Genomic DNA, 21,213 nt, shown 5'->3' with positions numbered 1-21,213 from the left:
CTTTACTGAAAATAATCATATTCTGTCTTCATCCCTCCCTCTCTATCAGAAACTCCCAAAGCCATACATAGTATCATAGTATCAGTCAGGGTTGGAAGGGACCACAAGGATCATCTAGTTCCAACCCCCCTGCCATGGCCAGGGACACCCCACACTAGATCAGGCTGGCCAGAGCCTCATCCAGCCTGGGCTTAAACACCTCCAGGGACGGCGCCCCAACCACCTCCCTGGACAACCCATTCCAGGGCTTCACCACTCTCATGGGGAAGAACTTCCTCCTCCCATCCAGCCTGAATCTCCCCACCTCCAGCTTCATTCCATTTCCCCTAGTCCTATCACTCCCTGAGATCCTGAGAAGTCCCTCCCCAGCCTTCCTGTAGGCCCCCTTCAGATACTGGAAGGCCACAATGAGGTCACCTGGGAGCCTTCTCTTCTCCAGACTGAACAGCCCCAACTCCTTCAGTCTGTCCTCATAGCAGAGGTGCTCCAGCCCTCTGATCATCCTTGTGGCCCTTCCCTGGACACGTTCCAGCACCTCCAGATCCCTCTTGTAATAGGGGCTCCAGAACTGGAGGCAGTACTCCAGGTGGGGTCTCACCAGAGCTGAGTAGAGGGGGAGGATCACCTCCTTTGACCTGCTGGCCACACTTCTCCTGATGCAGCCCAGGATCTGATTGGCTTTCCGGGCTGCAAGTGCACACTGAGAGCTCATGTTGAGCTTCTTGTCCACCAGCACCCCCAAGTCTCTCTCCTCAGGGCTGCTTTCCAGCCTGTCACTGCCCCCATACAGATTGAATTAGTGTAACAGAACAGCCAGGAGAGAGCACAGGATTCCCTAAGGATTAGATACTGCCCTTTATGCCACACAGCACCATCTTACTTCTCTGTGAGTTTGACTTGTGCATTGGATTTTTACATCAGGACTGCATTTTCACAGGGTGGGGGATTCACTACTGAAATCATGCAGCAATTCTCAAAGCAGTGCTTTCAATGCAGTAGTAAAATCTGTTGCTGTATCTACTGTCTCACACCTTTAATAAAAATACCCAGAGTGGCATCAAATCAATAAATGGAAAACAAACCTGGGTTTCAATAAGCTAAAATGATTAGCTAAAAAAGTGGGGGGGGGGGGGGAGGGGGAAAGAAGTTACAATTAATTTACAAGAGAAATGCAGCTGCCCATTGAATGGTGTCAGTTGATTACTGAATTACAGAATCATAGAATCAATAAGGTTGGAAGAGACCTCAAAGATCATCAAGTCCAACCTGTCACCCAACACCTCATGACTACTAAACCACAGCACCAGTGAGGCTCAGAAGAAAAATACTCAGTCCTTAAATGGATCAAGAGATCATCCAGAGCTACAAGAGTAATGGTTTAAGTAGCAATAATGTTGTGTGCTGCAGGAACCAATCTAATCTTTAGCTAAGGAGGCTGCTGAAGCAAACACACTTGTCTGAAAGGTTCTTTCACTCCTACAGCCATTAGGCACTCAGCATGAAGAGTACTGTCACTGTCCAAGATCCATCCCTTCAATCACCTGCTGCAGAGTCAGCTTTCACATTTGTAAGGCAGCACAGTTCAGTCTGCACCCCATCCCACTCCCACACACACAGAGTGAAGGCAGGAGCCCAGGCTTACCTGCTGCCCCTGGAGCCGCTGCTGGAGCTGCATGCGGAGCTGCTTTGGTGTGTTGGTGCGAGGTCTCATCACGTTTGCTCTCGGATGCATACTTTGAAGTGGAAAATTGTTCTGTTGGCTCATCTGATTCATCACTGAATTAAAGGATGGCTGTTGTCCCTGGATATTACTAAAACCACTTGGCATTGCTGCCCCTTGCCCTTGATAGGGCTGACCATATAAAGAAGCCTTCTGGTCAATCATGACTGAAGATTCCTGACCTTGAAATGAATCTTGCTTGGGCTCCAAACCTTGTCCCTTGAACAGACATAAAAAGTGTTTTCACTAGCAGTGTATTCCTTGTTGTAGGGATTACTCAAGATACAATAAAGCTAAAGCAGCATACAAGAAGCAGTAGTTCCTTGGGCAGAGCACAGCATGGACAGATAACACTTAGATTTGCCTTCAGAAAACTGAAATAGAAATGTTAGTAATATTTTGAACAAAGAAAGCCAAACCCTTGGGTTTGCTGCACACTGCTTGCACAGGCAGAGCAGTATCACTGCTCAACCCTTCTGCACTTTTAAACTGCTGTTTGCACAAGTGACAGTAGGATTTTGTAGCATTTAGCAAGTTCCAAAATATCTAAGAGACTTCATAACCTATTTACTGGCCATGCAAATTCAAGGTGAATTGGCAGAGATCACAGAGTCACCAAGGTTGGAAAAGACCTCAAAGATCATCAAGTCCAACCTGTCACCACAGACCTCATGGCTAAACCATGGCACTAAGTGCCATGTCCAATTCCCTCTTGAACACTTCCAGGGATGGTGACTCCACCACATCCCTGGGCAGCCATTCCAATGGCTAATGACTCTCTCAGTGAAGAACTTTCTCCTCACCTCAAGCCTAAACTTCCTCTGGTGCAGCTTGAGACTGTGTCCTCTTGTTAGATATAAGTGTCCTACTCGCTAAACACATCATTGCTAGTTACATAGTTCACCACCCAAGCTCAGCTGACAATAGTTTACTAAAGAAACTCACCACAAGTTTCTGTTCACTGAATCATACAGATTTATACCCCAAATAACCCCCTATGTAGCAAGCCATAATCCAATCAGCTTAGGATACCATTTTATGTTTTCATAAGGCACAAGAAAATTAATCAATACTGAGCTTCTCCCATGGAAATCACCACTCAATGCAGATGCTTCCAAAGGCAGATTTAGGAAAATTAAGAAAATGAGGAGGTAAGGGGAAGTAAGGAGGCCCTCTTCACTTTCTTTTCAAGTAACAGAGCCATGAAGGGGTTGGGAAAATAAACAGCCAAAATCTCTTACTTGGTTCACAAGGTCAGGAATTCCTAATGCTCTGTCAATTTCTTCCAAACTTGTGACGTCTGTGTTACTCAGCAATGTGTGCAGCTGATCCAAAAGTGCCCTTTCATCATTCTGGCCTTCCATATTTGGTGCTGGACATAAGAGGTCATCCAAGGAGTTTCTAACTAATTGCCTATAAATACAAAACCATTTTGACCATTATGGACTGTAAAGGCATTTCCACCATTTTTACCTAATGTGTTAACCTGGAGGTGATTAATTACTGTAATTACCACAAGACCAAGTTCTTAATTCTTACTTCAAATTCCAAATGTAGGTCCTAATATGTCCAACCAACTGCCATGTATCCTTGAACACACAAACTCTGTTTTCTCTTGGCTTCTGCATGTGCTGCAGAGACATGAATGCTGATTTTCACATCGCTTCTCTCAAATTGATTGGTTTTGTTGGCAATGCCTTTGGTGGAGCTGGGTTATAAGACACCCAGTGACACAGCAGCAGTGGAAATGGAAATAGATAGAGTCCAATCTGCTACTCTCACTGCATAAAATACATTCATTTTTGTCCAGGTCTTAAATTCTTTTGACAAACAGTGAACTTTGCCCAGTTCTACCTGGTTTGGGAACCCCGTGATGCTTGCTCCATGGACAGCATGTTGTCAGGCCAGGATCCTGGTTGGTTAGATGGACCTGGCTGTCCATAGGGATTCCCTCCCATGCCAATGTTTATCTCATTTGGCCCTGCAAGGTAAAACATTTGTGTGTTTTTAACAACAAAAAGGCGTGATCTTGCTCTCCAGTGTTCACACAAAGCAAACTGTCAATCAGCTTCACAAGCTTTCCGTTAGCATGTTTTTAAGCATATACACAAGCTCACATTCATGATCATTTCAGAACTACAACTGACCATAGATTTAAATATGACAGTGCCACCATGTGAATAGAATAGAATAGAATAGAATAGAATAGAATAGAATAGAATAGAATAGAATAGAATAGAATAGAATAGAATAGAATAGAATAGAATAGAATAGAATAGAATAGAATCACCATGGTTGGAGGAGACCTCAAAGACCATCAAGTCTAACCTGTTACCACAGACCTCATGACTAAACCATGGCACCAAGTGCCATGTCCAATCCCCTCTTGAGCACCTCCAGGGATGGTGACTCCACCACCTCCCTGGGCAGCACATTCCAATGGCTAACAACTCTCTCAGTGAAGAACTTTCTCCTCACCTCAAGCCTAAACTTCCCCTGGTGCAGCTTGAGACTGTGCCCTCTTAGAATAGAATAGAAATAGAATAGACCAGGTTGGAAAAGACCTTTGAGATCATCAAGTCCAACCTATCATCCAACACCATCTAATCAACTAAACCATGGCACCAAGCACCCCATCCAGTCTCTTCCTAAACACCTCCAGTGATGGTGACTCTAACCCTTAAGCCCCCCAAAAACCCAGAAACTTCACAGATACAAAGATTTTTCTGGCCAGGGAAGTCTGGGTGCCAGCAAATATACTTTGCAATAGTGACATCAACAATGTTTGGCATTTTAAGTTCCAAACCAGGGTGAAAAAAAATCAAAAGAAACAGAAGGTACCTAACATTTTGTTCTTTGGGAGTACAGCCTTCCTTTTACCTATTCAGATACAGCACTACACAGGAGAGTCTGTGTCACCCCCTCACTTCCCAGTATTTGCTGGCATCACCTAACAATGATGATGATGATTTCTAGGAAGGTAAGCTGGGCAATTCTGACTTGACTGCACAAGTTTCTCCCTGATTTAGCCTTATATCCACATGCCTCATGACAGACAGTAGTGTAAGAGAACTGGTAACAGCCTTGCAAACCTTCCAGGATCAAAAAGGGCAAAAGGAATGGCACAGCCTATTTTGGCCCTTACTGGCCACACATTAGCACATTAGACAGAACAGTTTCAGCCATAGGCTAAACCTTTCCAAGAGACAGAACAGAGAAGAACCACTGGCTTTAGGAATTTTCCCTTGTTCCCTTCCATGCACACACAAATGCTTCAAAGGGAACCTGCAGTTGCAATATGGTTTTATATGAAATTTCAGTACTCCATGCAAGAAGAATTTTGAAATACTTCAGAAAAAGCTTTAAAACAAACCACACCCTTGTTGCCAAGAAGTCAGCAACTGAAATCATCCCTATCAAGTGCAATTAATAAGGTAATTAGGATGCTAGACTCTTCAAATGCAATCACAGATGGCATTTCATTTTCCTGGGATTTAGCAGAGAAGCACTGCACTAAAGTACACAGAAATTTCCCCCCCAAAAAACGAGGATTTAGCATGAATTATCTGTGTATGAAAGACACAGGTACCACCAGAAGGAAACAAAAAGAGCAATCAAGAAGTCATCAAATCTTCCAGAACAGTAACAGCAGCCTTTACCTCTAAAAGCCTTTGGATGCAAAGCTAGTTTTCTACCACGACTAGAGAGATCCCAGTGGTGAGCATTTACAAAGAAACTGGTGAGATGGTGCTAAGCAAGAGAAGCAACAGCAAAGAACTTACTCATGTGAATCATTTGCTGTTGCAGCATTGGTCGTGTCCCTGGCAGGCTGTTGGAGCGAACAGGCAGCCCAGGCACAGAGCCACCCACCGTGGGTCTGGGAAGGGATGTGCTGAACTCTGCTCCTGGCCTCAGCATCGAAGAGGAATTTGTCTGTTCCAACCTGTTCACCTTTGAGTTTGACAAACCCCAGTCTGCTGACTGATGCTGATTCATTGCTACATTTCTGTTGGGAGCACTTGCTATAATAAAGAGCAGAAAAGACAACACATTACATATTGTGTGTTTTAAGGCTATTTTGGTTTTACCGACGGGGACACCTGCCGACGATGGAGCAGTTCACTCAACTCCCACAAAAGCAGCTAAAGCTTACCATGCCAAGTTCTGAATCACCAAACAGCTACATTAATCTAAGGATATTTTAAAATATTAACAACAGACTGCCATCATGACCTGTTCTGGTTGCTTATAACAAACCCCAGGTTAAAGTCAAAACAGCCACGTAACTACTAAACAAAAGCACTGGCAGTAATACTCAGATAATCATAGAATCAATCAGATTGGAAAAGATCTCAGAGATCATCAAATCCAACCTGTCACCCAACACCTCATGACTAACTAAACCATAGCTTATTGTTATAGCTAGGGGTAATAATTAAGAAGCATTTATATGCTGATGGCAGATTTAATATACTTTAAGGTTTCTTTCTCACCAAAGTTCATGTTATAATCTTGCAAGCTTTTTTTACATAAAAGCTTTTTTCCTTTAAAGTGAAATCTATTTGTACACAATCAACAAACCCAGATTGGCTCCAAAATTTTCCTGGTTTTCCATCATTCTTGGGCTTCCACCCATCAAGTTTTGCTTCTGTAACATGGAGAACGCGTTGACGTTCCTCGCTGGAGCACTCGAGCCCATAGGGCTGTCTAAAGACATGGCTCTGTTGAAAGGTGGGCGAGTAGTCTGCATGGACTGGGGACTCCTCATGCCTGCTAAAAAATTAAGAGATGCAGGAAACTGTGCATTTGAAATGGAAAGCACCAGGAATGACTTAAACTAAGTACATCTGATCTATTTATGGGAAGATACATTTGACCTTATACAAGCTAGCAGTAGTTATTTTGCTTACATTTTCGCTACACAAATGACATTTTGAGTGCACAGTTAGGACCTTTAACAGGAAAAACCAAATGCAGTTCCCTCTGGCCCTAGACACAAAAAAGTTCATTTTCATGTAAGCTCTGTCATCAACCATGTTTTTAAGACTGTGCAAAACACCAGTGTTACAGACTCCATGCTACAGGACTGCCCAGTCTTTGGGTACTGTGACATGCAGATAGAAACATGTCAAATGATTCTGTGTGGAACAGGCTGAAACTAGATGCATTGTGCTCCTAAGCACACTGTACTATCTGGACTGATTAACCCAGAAATCACTGTGCTCCACAGCCAGCAGTATCAGTGGCTTGACCTGTTCTTGTACCTGGTTTGGCATTTATCATTACCCATGTTTCACCTCATTAGGGTTACCTCAGCAATCTACTGCTCTCTATAACCAAGAGAGAACGAACACTGTAGAAGGAAGTGGCAGTGCAATGATGCTGGTCTGTTAGCAAGGTCTGCTCAGCTTCCTACTAAGGAAGGGCATTACTTTCAATGTCAAGGACCTGTACTGGTTAGCATTTGCAGGCCACAGGTAAGTGGGAAATGAAAAGCTTGCCACCAAACCTGTAGCTGTTTGTAAGGAACAAAAAGTCTCAATTTTAGTTGACAAGTCACAAAACATTTTTCCTGATGTTTCTGAGAAATCATTAGACAAACCCAGAAGAAACCATAAAATCAGGGACTGAAGTTAACTTTATTCATTGTGTGTGGAGTAGATGAGTGCTGTCAGAACAGCTAATAGTGTACATAATAGGAAAGCTTAATTGCATATTTTGCATTTGCCCTTGAAGATATAGGAGATCAAAACAGCATTCTCTGAGGATCTGAGGATGCATTATGTTTACATCATGTAAGGAAAAAAACCTAATTTTAAACCCAAAGAGATAATAGATGCAATTCCTTACCCAATAAGGCATTGCCTTGGAATAATGCTTGCTTTGTCCCAAGGTTGTTTCCATTTGCAGACATAGCATTATTGTAGAACTCTGAACTAGTCAGATCACCTAGAATTGCATCCAAATTATCCAAGTCACCACTCATCTGAAACAGACACAGTAAAATACCAAGGTTATTCACCAGAATATTCCTTCAGCTTTTCTTTAGCTCCTTGCTAATCTTGAAGGATGTTAATGGGAGATAAAGGTTTTCATTCACTAACAGTACTTGAGCTATCTCTCCATTTCCAGAGAACTTCAGATATGATTTAACTACATCTTCTTAAGAGTGTTTTAGCTGGCTTTAGGAGAAACTGGAAGGACACATAAATAAATAAACAAACCATAAAGCACCTTTGAATATAAACATTTCAGTCACCACAAATTGCAAAGAGGAAAATACTAAGGGGGGCAAACAGCTCTCATCAAGCATGTACCTTTGCACAGCTCTCTCTGAAATGTTTACACACACACACACACTAAACAAGACTTCTGTATTTGGCCACTCACTGCAACAAGAAAACCCTGGTGTGTTCAGTACCACCAGGTTTTGTTATGCCATACCTCCTCCGCTGGTTCTGTCTTTATTTTCATCGCTTTCTCATGGCTAGTAGGAATGGTAGAACTAGTGCACTGTCCCATCTTAGTCTCTGTATTTTCTACTTTAGGCTTCAACTCTTTGGAAAGTGGGTCCTTCACATCATCCTTGTCTAACAGGTATCTTAGCAAAGCATTGTTTTCCTTCTTCTTTGGGCTCAGTTGTTCCTGTTTGACAGGCCCTTCTCCACAGGGGGCTGGATTGCTAGCATCATGGTAAGTGTCTTTACCAGTAGCTTCAGCTGTGATCTTGGCTACCTCTGCAGGAGAATTGCCATTCTGCAACAGTTTATGTAAAATCCTGTGCTTCTCTTGCAGGAGTGACCCGTGCATGTTTGAGGAAGAAGATACACCTCCAGATGTTGATGAGGAAACTCCTGAAGGACTGGTAACACTGGTAGAAGATTCTTTACAGCTGGAGTCTAAAGGCGAGTTTGATGCTGTAGAATGTCCTCTTTCATCTGAGGAGCATGTGAGTAGCTGAAGAAGTTTCTTATGCCCTTTGCTTTCAGATGGTCCCCTCTGACTTTCAGATGCTTCTAAATTTCCCTCTTTACTATCTTTTTCACTAAGGAGATCCCTGCTGTTTGACTGGCAGATGGAACTTTCCACTTGATTTTGTTCACAGTACAAACCAGAAGGGCTTTTGGAGTCCTGGGTACTCGTTTTACTTTGCTGACCCATGCTCATGTTTGGTGAATTATCCAATTTTGGACCCGGTGAAGAAAGTGTTGATAAAAGGGAAGTTCCAACACCCTCACTGATGGCTTGAAGAGCACTGAGAGAACTGCTAGAGAAAGTGCTGTTGCCGGTGTTGCTGGCAGTTCCCATTGGAGAGTGCATACCTGTAACATGACAGAGATCAAAATAAGGCTGCAGTACTGCCCAGGTCTTCTTTTCCTTTGGATTATGTATGGCTGCCACATTGATTTCATGTCATTTACCATGGAGTCAGGTGTACTACATTTAATGCACACAAGGTCATACAGAACTGTGAAAAAGGATGACAGATCAAATTGACATTGAAGAGAGGCAAGGTAACAAAGCAAAGATCAAATACCTGTGACTGGAGAAAACTGGTGCGAATTCATTTTTGGACTCCCTCGATTCCTAGGGGATATCATCAGATTCTGTTGGTTGGAAGATAAACCAGGACTACCATGTGGTGGGCTACTTATATTTAAGCCATAACTGTTGTTCTGATAAGCAGAGGACTGCATTCCAGGGCCAGAGTTCACTGGTGCCATGTTACCAGGGCCTCCATATCGAGTGCTGCTGAGCTGACCCACTGCACTGGGATCTCCCATGCCATAGCTCCTGTTCTGCATAGGCATGCCTTGACCAGGTGACATGTTCATAAGACCACCAACAGAATTTGTGTTTCCAGCCACAGGTGCTCTGATGTTTTGCCCAACTGAATTCGGATTTGGCCGATATCCATTTTGCTCTCTGCAAGTTCAACAACATCCCCAGAAACCCCAGGAAAACAGATTAAAACCTTGCTTGGAATGAAGCACTACAGAGACAATCACATTATTTAATAACTCCCCAAGTATTTTTTTTTCAAAAGAGCAGTACCACAAAAGCAGAACTAAAGCCACTTCTTCATTACAGACCTGCCTAGTCCTTTAGGTGATTTGAGTCACAAGTACACACAGTATCACCCCTTCAAAGGGCTTTCAGCAGCAGTCATTAGTCAGATTATCAGTTTAAACATCTTCCTCCTTTTACTCCCTTCCTGAGTCAGTGCATGACACCATTCTACTGTGCACACTAATGACACCCTGAACAATCTCAGCTACTCATTTTTCAGCATCTGGAGGCACTTTAATGTCAGAAGCAGACAGATTCCCTCCAGAGTGGCATTTCAATTATTATTCCAATCAACAAGAACAGGTCACAGGAAATGCTATTTAAGCTACATTTAACTCAGAGTCATCGATGATGCATCTGAGGGGGTTTTGTTGTCTTTTTAATTGGTCTGCAATAAAAAAAAGAGTGTGATAAAGCATGTGACTGAGCATTTCTATTTTCAGTGTTTCATCATTGTAAATATTAACCCAAAAGAATTACAAATACATAATACAGGCTCCATGCATGCACTGAGGAAAAGCCTCTGTTTTGGCTGTGACTGTCCTCCCTTCACAGTTAAGTTGGGAGTGTCAGCATTGGGTTGACACATGGATTTGTATGCTGTGCAACTCTGCTTCCCAAGCTATTCCCCCTCCACTTGAGTTTCAACCAGATAAAATCTTTCAGTATGCTATTTTTGTCTGGTATCTTCAAGCTCAGATATCTTTTTGAAAGCTATGACACTTAGAAGACAGACAGACATCCACGTGAACATAAGGAAAAACTTTTCTACTTTGAGGGTGACAAAACCCTGGAACAGGCTGCACCAGGGGAGGTTTAGACTCGAGGTGAGGAGGAAGTTCTTCACCAAGCGAGTTGTTCCTCATTGGAATGTGCTGCCCAGGGAGGTGGTTGAGTCACCATCCCTGGAGGAGTTCAAGAGGAGATTGGACGTGGCACTTGGTGCCATGGTCTAGTCATGGGGTCTGTGTTGATAGGTTGGACTCGATGATCCTCGAGGTCCTTTCCAACATAAGTTATACTGTGATACTGTCATGGAGTCTCCTTCTCCAGAGACATCCAAAACCCATCTGGATGCATTCCTCTGTGACCTACCCTAGCTGATCGTGCTCTGACAGGGGGGCTTAGACTGGATGATCTTTCAAGGTCCCTTCCAAGCCCTAGCACTCTGTGGTTCTGTGATCACTGATTTTACCTTTGAAGGAAGTGGGTAGAGACAAATCCATGGCGGTCATTAGTCACAGGATTGCGGAAGAGCTTGCTCTTCGTTTGCGCTGTCACTATGGTACCGTCCGCTAAGGAAAACCTATACAGCGGTGTTTCAGCGTGCCCTTGTGTATAAGCTACAAAAGAAACACACAAATACAGGTCATGCTTTAAAAAGAATAAAATGTTATCCACATGCACTCTACAGATTTTTAACACAATAACCTTCATTTGCTGAGGATGGTGGCGGGAGTTTTTTGTTTGTTTGTTCAAGTCACATCCAAGACAGATATTCAGAGTGAGGATGTTGGGGGTTGGACTAGATGATCTTTCGAGGTCCCTTCCAACCCCTAAAATTCTGTGAAATAGTCCACATTTTCTCCTAATTTAATGGAGGGAAGGTAAAAACCCAACAAGACTGCTCTGTTTCTGCAGTATTTTGTGCTCACCATGCACAGCTGGCAAAGTTCTACATTTGTTCACAGACTTTCAAGTAGGTTAGTCGGTTTCCGTGGCTTCTCCTTGGGAGGAACCATCACTTAAAATATTAGTGGCACTAAAATACACAGGTAATTAATATGGCATAGAAGTGAAACTGGGAAGCCTACAGGTGAGGTGGTTTTGAGTTTAAAGTTTTATTTCAACGACAAATTTATTTCAATGTGAAAACCATCACACTTAATCTGAGCTCCACACCTTTTGTTAATTGTATCAGTTCAGTCAAAGAGCTTCCAATGGAATTGCAACTCTACATGCAGCCAGTGTAAATTTCCCTTTATTTAACGCCTCTTCTACTGGAATTACTCTGTAAATCCTTCAATAAGGCTAGAGTCCAGAAAACCTAGATAGAAAATGTCATCTTTCTTACTGAAGACAGTGGCTGTACTTCACTTTATCTATCAAGGTTATCAAATTAGCATTACAAAACACTTAACACTGGAAGCATTTTTAACCTTTGTGTCCTGAGTGAAAAATAGGCATCAGCACAACTGTTACCACTTTTAGAGAGCTATCCTTTATTCTGTTAAAGGCTGAATTCTAATTAAAGTCAATCTAATGTTAAACAAAAATAACAAGCTAGTGATAGCTAAGGATTGCGTGTTATTACAGAATTATAGCTGTCACTGTCCAATGACAGTGGTATATATTGAGATATATATATATCAATATATAGCTACCTGTGGAAAACCAGCTTCCTTCAGGCTCCCAGACCATGCATCTGGTATTTTCCATTAAGATTGTCAAAACAAACACATCAGAAAACCAAAACAATTCCATCAGAATTCCTCTTGAGAAAGAGGTCGTTCTCCTTAACCTTGTAAATCACTGGCAGCAGTTAACACTAACAGAAAACATGGGGAAAAAAGGGTGTGGGCAGAATTCAGCATTTGTGGGTTTCACTGGGACAAGCAGCAGACCACTCAAACAGATTTTTACCTTCATGATAGTGGCGTTTGTTTGACCAGGACTGTCCATCGTTGTGGCATAAGAACCTCTGGATACAGCGACGAATTATATCCTCAAAGCCAGGTCTCATGGAAGACCGCAGTGAGTTTGTATCAATGTTGACTAGTTTGCCTGTAACAGGAATGAAAAGCCAGAAGTTAAAAGTTGTGTAACTCTGCCAGTCCTTTTGTATAAATATGGTACATTTCAGAAGCCTCCAATATCACCGTTTTAATTGTTCTGCCCCAACGTCAAATTGTGAGTGCAGAAGTTATTTATGAATTATCTGCCATATAGGAACATGATGCTGCTGGTTAAAACATGAACATTCAAAGGGATCACCCCCTCAATTTAAGAAGGACATTGAGACTCTTGAACATATCCAGAGAAGGGCAATGAGGCTGGGGAGAGGCCTTGAGCACAGCTCTATGAGGAGAGGCTGAAGGAGCTGGGATTGTTTAGCCTGGGGAAGAGAAGGGTCAGGGGAGATCTTATTGCTGTCTACAACTACCTGAAGGGAGGTTGTAGCCAGAAGGGCATTGGTCTCTTCTCCCAGGCAGCCAGCACCAGAACAAGAGGACACAGTCTCAAGCTGCACCAGGGGAAGTTTAGGCTTGAGGTGAGGAGAAAGTTCTTCACAGAGAGAATTGTTAGCCATTGGAATGGGCTGCCCAGGGAGGTGGTGGAGTCACCATCCCTGGAGGTGTTCAAGAGGGGATTGGATGTGGCACTTGGTGCCATGGTCTAGTAGTCATGAGGTCTTGGGTGACAGGTTGGACTTGATGATCTTTGAGGTCTTTTCCAACCTTGTTGTTGCTATGATTCTATGATTTAGATAACTGAGTAAGAGGAAATTAAGCACCCACAGGCTAATGCCAGAGCTTCAGAAATACTAACCAACTACATCCACAAATGAGCACCATGAACCCAAAGTGGCATCTAAAAAAGCCCCATATAAGCATTTCAATATAAACAGTATAAAGCATTTCAAACATTAGCTCCTGTACTGCATGAAAACACAAGCATTCTGAAGGCCTTTCATTAGCTTCAGTTATGACTTAAAGTGTGTAAAAGAAAGCACAATGACAACCATTTGAAATGCTGCCAGGTTAAAAAGCAAGTAATGCTTTCCACCAAGCTGCCAAACAACAGCCTACTCATGTGGACAGAAAATGTGACACTATACCCCACTGCCAACAACAGTGTACTGCAAAAAACAGTTGGGAATTCCCAGTATGAATTCTGCTAGTCACTACAGATACGCAATTCATTCACACACTTGATGTATTTAAAACAAGAGCGCTACGACAAAAAGGATACCTTCCATCTTGGGTACATTTCTCACCTGAAAGATCATGCCTTGTGATAAAGCTCTCTGGGTTTGTTGGAAACACCCTTTCTGCAGTTGTGATCCGACGTGCCACACAAATCATACAGGACTGCAAATCTGTGTTGGAAACAAAAACCAAAACCCAACTGATTTATCTGCTTACTTTTCACTCCTGGTTTATTCCATGAAAAATAGCTGCAGCATCTTCCTTGGTTAAAATGCAAGTTAGAAAACAATAAAGGGGTTTTGTACTTTGTCCAGTACCTGGGGGGACTGGTTGACAATAGGCTGAACATGAGCCAACAGTGTGCCCAGGCAGCCAAGAAGGCCAACGGCATCCTGGCCTGGATCAGGAACAGTGTGGTCAGCAGGAGCAGGGAGGTCATTCTCCCTCTGTACTCAGCACTGGTTAGGCCACACCTTGAGTCCTGTGTCCAGTTCTGGGCCCCTCAGTTTAGGAAAGATGTTGAGTTGCTGGAACGTGTCCAGAGAAGAGCAACAAAGCTGGGGAGGGGTTTGGAGCACAGCCCTGTGAGGAGAGGCTGAGGGAGCTGGGATTGCTTAGCCTGGAGAAGAGGAGGCTCAGGGGAGACCTTATTGCTCTCTACAACTACCTGAAGGGACGTTGCAGACAGGTGGGGGCTGGTCTCTTCTCCCAGGCAACCAGCACCAGAACAAGAGGACAGTCTCAAGGGGAGGTTTAGGCTGGATGTTAGGAAGAAGTTCAATATAGAGAGAGCGATTGCCCATTGGAATGTGCTGCCCAGGGAGGTGGTGGAGTCACCATCACTGGAGGTGTTTAGGAGAAGACTTGATGGGGTGCTTGGTGCCATGGTTTAGTTGATTAGATGGTGTTGGATGATGGGTTGGATGTGATGATCTCGAAGGTCTCTTCCAACCTGGTTTATTCTATTCTATTTTATTCTGTTCCTTACTTCCTTTCAAACGGATTGCAGAAGCTACAGGCTTCCTAACATAAACTAAATGCCCAAAAGCTTTACTCAAGAGATTTCTTTTGTGCAGAAAATAATTCCACAATGTTTCTTACCTTCCCCTTCTTCCATCATGGCTCTTGGCTGAGATAAAGCAAAACACTGCATTGTTTCATATCTTTGACTGCCCACATCTTCCAAAAGCTCATGAGAGGTTTTCACCATTATCCGGCAATTGAATGTATGACTCTTCTGCCTCGGTGTTTCATTGCTCCAAGCAACTCCATTAACTTAAAACAACACAGGAAGAATTAATAAAACACTTCAGATAAACCAAATCCTTCTTAATTCAGATACTTTGTTCCTAGATTAGAGTGACTGAGGAATCTTTTAAAGTCCTTTCTCAATATGGCATCAGTTTCACACCACAGTATAAAAGAGTGGCATTGAGAAGCAAGTGAAAAAATCCTCTTTCCCTTATTTTCAGTCACTTGCAGGAGAGCTGAGAAATCATTCACATGTTTAAAAGATAGGCAGTTTCCTTAGCTAGTCTTGAGGCTTTAAGGAACAGGCTGCTTTAGCATCCTTGCTTTAATTTACAGGTAAACAAACAGCAAAGGCCAAAGCACCGTGTGAATTTCCAGCACATTTCTTTTTGGCGGTGTGCTTTAGTAGGAATACAGTAACAATTTTCAAGAGTAACATCTTCTCATAGTCAAATGTGATTTCTCTAAGCAATTTGTTCTTAAACAAGTTGCTTTTTCTTCTCTGATTGTTTTCAGCTAGGCCAGTAACAGTGTACTAGTTACTTCAAGAGCAACTCTTATTACCTGAAGACTTAGGTAAGTTTTTAAGGAAGTCCTTCCGGTCCTCTTCATGCAAGATGCCATAGACACTTGTATTAACCAGATCTTCTTGCTTATATTGCAGATACTGTGTGACATTCTCTGACACAAATACTATGTTCCCATCTCGATTTACAACAAACAGGAAACCGTCCAATGCCTAAATATTAACATGACAACACATCACGTAAGACATCACCTGGAGAGGGACTTTTTGTAAGAGTGTCTAGCAATAGGACAAGGGGGGATGGTTTTAGCTGAGGGAGAGTAGGTTTAGACTGGATCTTAGGAAAAAGTTCTTCAGCAGAAAGGCAGTGAGACTCTGGAATGGGTTGCCCAGGGAGGTTGTGGATGCCTCCCCCTGGGAGTGCATTCAAGGCCAGGTTGGATGAGGCCTTGATCAGCTGTGTCTAGCTGGGAAGCCTCCCTGCCCATGGAAGGGAAGTTGGAGTAAATGATCTCTAAGATCCCTTCCAACCTAAGCTATTCTCTGATTCTAACTCTGACCATAATTTCATTTAAAAGCTGTATGGGTGATAAATGTCAAGTCACAATACACACATTGCTTGGCAAAGGTAGAGCTAAAGCTTTAAATTTTTCTCTGTGGAACGCTGTGTCTAGAAAGGACTGATTTCAATATTAAAAATTAATCTGCCCATTTGTTATTCCCCTGAGCTCTTTCACAGTGCTAACCAGGCTTCTTGTTTCATTCTTGCTTCATTTCAGCACAAGATAATGAATTAGTAACATTATTTCAACAGCTGTCAAATTGAACAAGCAGAAACTCAATGGAAACAAATATTAAGACGAGCACAGGATGACATTTCAAACAGCAAGTGGTAAGAGAAGAGGGTCTCCCCATATCTTAAAATCCTATAGTTTATGAACTGAAAGGAAAAAAACAACACATTAAAAAAAAAAATCAGAATCTATGTAAACCAATTAAATTACAAAAGTGCTTTTTAATGGACCTGGAAATATGGGATTGGTTTTCCAGGCATAAAGAAACAGGATCTGCTGTGTATCTTTCTTTACCGTTATTCTTAAGCTATTCTCCTTGATGACATTTGTTTTAAATGCTTCACAATTTAGAATCACAAACTCCCACACAGAGCACAAAGCTCTAGCCTTGAAAAAATCCTCAGCTATTTATTTTAATGCCTATCACCTAGGGAAAAAAAAAATAATCAAACTAGTCCTCATATTGTTAATCACTGCTTTAGCAGTGGTTTGCTAATTACTGCTGGAGAAAGTAAAGCACAGCAATGAGAAAAAGTCCAGTGCTGCTGTTCTCTTGCCTTCTACAGTGAATTCCAGAGAGACAGAACATGATAGGTTTCATTCCTCACCCCTTTCAGGCATCATTCTGTGCAGTTCTCACATGTATTTACTGCTACAGGACTGCAGGCTTTGTTGCAATATTCTCACCTGCCATATTCACATCTTCTCCCAGGCAACCACCAACAGAACAAGAGGACACAGTCTCAAGCTGCACCAAGGGAGGTTTAGGATGGATGTTAGGAAGAAGTTCTTGACAGAAAGAGAGATTGGCCATTGGAATGGGCTGCCCAGGGAGGTGGTGGAGTCACTATCACTGGAGATGTTTAAGAGGAGACTGGATGAGGCACTTTGTGCCGTGGTTTAGTTGATTAGATGGTGTTGGGTGATAGGTTGGACTCGATGATCTCAAAGGTCTTTTCCAACCTGGTCTGGTCTGGTCTATTCTATTCTATTCGTTTTCACAGAGATTTCCTAGGGCCTAATTTGTACTTGCCTGTAATAAAAGAGGTCCCAGTGAATCCTTATCAATAACTCCTTGACCCGTAGAAGAAACATCAGCTTTCTGAACGTCATCATCATTAGAAACTGCTTTTCCTGCAAACCCAAAAGATACATTTCAGTAAAGTGACACTTCCCATGAAGGCCACATTCCAGTGTTACAAGCCACATTCTAGGAAGCATCTGAATAAAGGCAAAAAAAAAGCACGAATGAGAGGGGAGTTCTCATATATTATCAGTTGCTTACAACTAGGAAAACTGTCATTGCTACATAATGTCAAACTCTTTGCTGACATAATTTGCCTTCACAGTTAAAGCTGGCAAGACCAACTCCTTTTGTGAACAGTATTTCTTCTGCTGCTTTTAGGGTCATCTGGCTGATGAATGTCTACTGAATCTTTCAGTGGCCTTTGTAACTCTCTTTTCCTTGTGTTTTTATTTTGGTCATCTCATCATTGTGGGTCAAAGCCTTCAGATGCCATTACCTTTGTTCTACTAAAGAGCTTCAGATCATGTTAACACGAACATGTGTCTATGTATACATATGTGTATGCATAATAAAAATTACATTTTCATAATAAAATACTGAAAATAAACTGATTGCAGGGAAGGTGGAATGAGAAACCATGCCAGGCAGCAGAAGTACAGAAAACAGGAGACAAAACTTTATTCCGTGGCACTTGCCAGCTGCCTAAGCAGATCACAGGAGGAGTAGAAGATGAGCACATACTCACCTCTACAATGAAACAGAATTGTTACAATACACTACACTACATTATGCTAGAAAACCTTAAAAGAACAGAAATTAAGGTGAATTTTTAGAATTGTTTTAACATGTCTTCAAAAGTGTGGCAATTCACCATGAAAATACCAAGCACAGTACCTTACTGCCCAAGGGAAATAGGTACACACGGTAGGCTACAGTCACTGAGGAGTGGAAGTAGGCTGGCATTGAAAACAAAACAGAACAAAGCCAGCCAACCACTTGAAAAGCCCTGATTCCCAGTTAAAAAGGCAAAAAAGTGATGGAAAATGTTTGCTTGCTTTTACACAGAAAATTCTTTAAAGGTATGTTAATAGCTTGGTTCAAGGCAAAGTTTGAAGGCTCTCTCTGTTACACGCAATTAGGAAAAACACCACTCAATTTCCCAAGGTTTGGAAAAGGAATTACAGGAAAATTCAATTACTCATTTTGGCTTAGCAGGGAACTGTACCTTGCTCTTTTATCTGTCGAATCTGTCTCACAGTTTCCTTTAAAATAGCACATTTGTCTGGTTTGACATTGAAATTGTCAATGTCACTCAGATTAGCCGATATCAGCTCAGCCAGCTCTTCAATGTATTTGCTTTCCTGCTCACGCCGCCGCTTCTCACCGCTGCAGGTCAGACTAGAAACCAAAAACATCATTTCATGTGCTTCCATACCATCAGATTCACAAGCTGTGCTCACCCTGGGAACTTCAATGTACTTCATGTAACACCTACATATTAAAGTGAGGCAGTAGCTATCCTTCCGGTAAACAAATCTGAGGGGCGTGTGCTTTGTCACACTGCTGGGGGGTTGTGTGTTTTGCTTGGTGTTTTGGTTTATGGTTTCTTGTTTTTCAGTCAGGGTGGGTTGTTTTTTTTCATTTAATTACAAACTTATCTCAAGAGGATATGAGGAAGTCAGTCATCCAAAAATCCTCCTCTGATTACTCCAGTCAAATTTCATGAAAATAGCAACAGCCTGTTATAAAATTGCACTCTTCATGCAGGAAGTCTATCTGAACCTTAAAAGCTACTGTAAATTTGGGTTAGAATTCATTAGAGAAATCAAATATAATTTTAACATCCTATGAAATCCCTTTGGTTTGCTTTTAACAAGATGAGTACAGAAGGTGATCGTCTCAGAAACCTCTAAGCATCAGAACAAAAGGTCTCAACATCCAAAAAACAGCAGAACCTCAGATAACCAAATGCTGCTGGATAAAATCTCTCCCTGAAATTCCTTTTCACACATAGATCTCTGTGCTGAGTACAGATACTGTCTGCAGCCTCAATCAGCAGAAAGAAGAGTCATACACAGTGTATGCCAAGGACTCGGGAGAAAGAGAAGGGTCAAGAATAGGCACAGGGAGGGAAACAAGAGCAAAAAAAAATTCTTTGAGAAGAAATCAAGTTAAAGACTTAGTAAAGTATGCAGAAACACATGATAAAACAGGGGTTTAAAAGAAAGAAAGCTAATGAAGGGTGACAAACTGACAAACAGAATTCTTGAATGAACAGATAGACACTGGAGAAAGGGAAAAAGAAACTGGAATGGAGGAAACTCACAAAGAGACATTGGGATATGGTGAGAGAACTCAAGGATCTCATACACAATCTGTTGCACAATGCAGGTAATTAGCACAGGACACTGAGAAGGTGCATAAGAGTGAGCAATGTGAGTACACACAGTGCCTGGTGTTTTGGTGACTCTGAGAACAAATTTAATAAAGGTCAATACCCTGTATGAACAAGAACATGAAAGGATAACACACAACACTTAACATGGTAGGAACCAATGAGGTGGGAGGGGGACAGAAAACAGAGTCCCTTAGATGATCTGACAGAGTTAAGTGAGTGGGGTTAGGAAGACAGCACAGAATGCACAAATTTGAGATGAACAGGCAAAGAACTGGAGAAATGGAATTAAAGGAAAAAAAGCTGAACCTATGGCAGTATTCTGTGCTGACCACAGCCATCTGAAACGAGGTCTGTCAAATCAATTATCAGATAGAAGATGCTGCCTTTCAAACTTTTGTGGAGCAAGAAGTTTTTCTTCTTTCACCTTGCAATCACAGCCTCAGTGACTTCTTCTATGCTCACTCTATTAACATTTCCACAAGAGTCTAATTACAGAGCACAGTTCATCAGCTTCGGCACATCTACACATAACAGTAAAGCCGTGCATCTTCACAAAAGAAGCTGGCCTAAGGAATTATTCAAGTTAACAAAATTAGGTAGAACTTACTCTTAATGACAATGAAAACTGTTAAAAACCTCTATTTACACATCCAGAAAGATCTATGTAGACCTACCTTGCACCTGGCGTATCACAGGGCAACGCCTTGCGCTTCCTCGACTCATTGGTCAAGCTATCCAAGGAATTTTCTCCTAGTCCACTCATCTTTACCATGCATCAGCAACTAAAAGCAATAAAATGAGAACTGTGAATGCACCTCTCAAACAGTTCAAAATGCAGAGAACTCAACAACTCAGTGCAGAGCATTCAATAACTCAAAATGCAGAGAACCTATCCAGATTTGTGTGTGAATATTTTTACTGGCAATCCATACTATTTTTTTTCCCTATATGCTTTGCCAAAACATAGGTTTACAAAGGTTTAATGTAAGAAGAGATAAGTGTGAAAAACTCATCTAATTTGATTCAGAGATGTTTGCAATTGTGCACCATAGTACTGGGCCTATGTACAGCACCAATTTGTCTGAAAACAAAAACACTCTCAATGTTTTAATGTATGTTCACATAACTTGGAAACAAAATGACAAATGTATGTTATGCCCAAAGGTAGTTAACTACTAAGGGCAAGGTGAGGTACCATTAAAGAAAAAGGCAAGTAGCACTAAGGCAATGAAGGATGGGCAACCAGAGCACTGAAAATACAGAAATGTTGAGTAAAATTCCCTTTTCTGTACACTCCTTATCTTCTCTTCATGTAATCCAACCTTAAGTAAAGCAGTGGCCTCAAATGACACCTTCAAACCTGGCCCTGTACAATACCAACAGATTACTATTACCACCTCTAACTCAACATCTTACTATAGTCTTAATTTTGTATCTCTTGCTAGACCTTCTAAAATGAAGTTTTCTAAAACTTTGAGGACAAGGCAAGCAAAGACTT

The 21,213-nt window shown here is 42.0% G+C and overlaps 1 protein-coding gene across 10 annotated transcripts in view; it reads right to left on the bottom strand.

Annotated features, from left to right (window-relative positions):
• NCOA3 (nuclear receptor coactivator 3) overlaps positions 1-21,213 on the bottom strand; it is a 94,964-nt gene that overhangs the window by 6,459 nt on the left and 67,292 nt on the right. For 8 of the 10 annotated variants that reach the window (XM_068149863.1, XM_068149873.1, XM_068149870.1 and 5 more), the window contains 16 exons: positions 20,390-20,497; positions 18,543-18,715; positions 17,324-17,424; positions 15,535-15,709; positions 14,821-14,994; positions 13,788-13,889; positions 12,434-12,574; positions 10,986-11,133; positions 9,258-9,646; positions 8,165-9,042; positions 7,571-7,706; positions 6,302-6,493; positions 5,503-5,742; positions 3,575-3,701; positions 2,962-3,133; positions 1,643-1,939 (listed from right to left, as the gene is read on the bottom strand). In XM_068149863.1, the coding sequence (XP_068005964.1) occupies positions 1,643-1,939; positions 2,962-3,133; positions 3,575-3,701; positions 5,503-5,742; positions 6,302-6,493; positions 7,571-7,706; positions 8,165-9,042; positions 9,258-9,646; positions 10,986-11,133; positions 12,434-12,574; positions 13,788-13,889; positions 14,821-14,994; positions 15,535-15,709; positions 17,324-17,424; positions 18,543-18,715; positions 20,390-20,487 (3,543 nt within the window). In that variant the 5' untranslated portion in view covers positions 20,488-20,497. The remainder of the gene's footprint in view (positions 1-1,642; positions 1,940-2,961; positions 3,134-3,574; positions 3,702-5,502; positions 5,743-6,301; positions 6,494-7,570; positions 7,707-8,164; positions 9,043-9,257; positions 9,647-10,985; positions 11,134-12,433; positions 12,575-13,787; positions 13,890-14,820; positions 14,995-15,534; positions 15,710-17,323; positions 17,425-18,542; positions 18,716-20,389; positions 20,498-21,213) is intronic. The other 2 variants (XM_068149869.1, XM_068149872.1) reach the window with 1 other exon arrangement.

This window comes from Melanerpes formicivorus, unplaced genomic scaffold (assembly GCF_026170545.1).
Source record: "Melanerpes formicivorus ecotype bairdi unplaced genomic scaffold, bMelFor1.0.p_v2 SCAF_19, whole genome shotgun sequence".
Lineage (NCBI taxonomy): Eukaryota > Metazoa > Chordata > Aves > Piciformes > Picidae > Melanerpes > Melanerpes formicivorus.
This window is presented reverse-complemented; position numbering and strand designations above follow the sequence as displayed.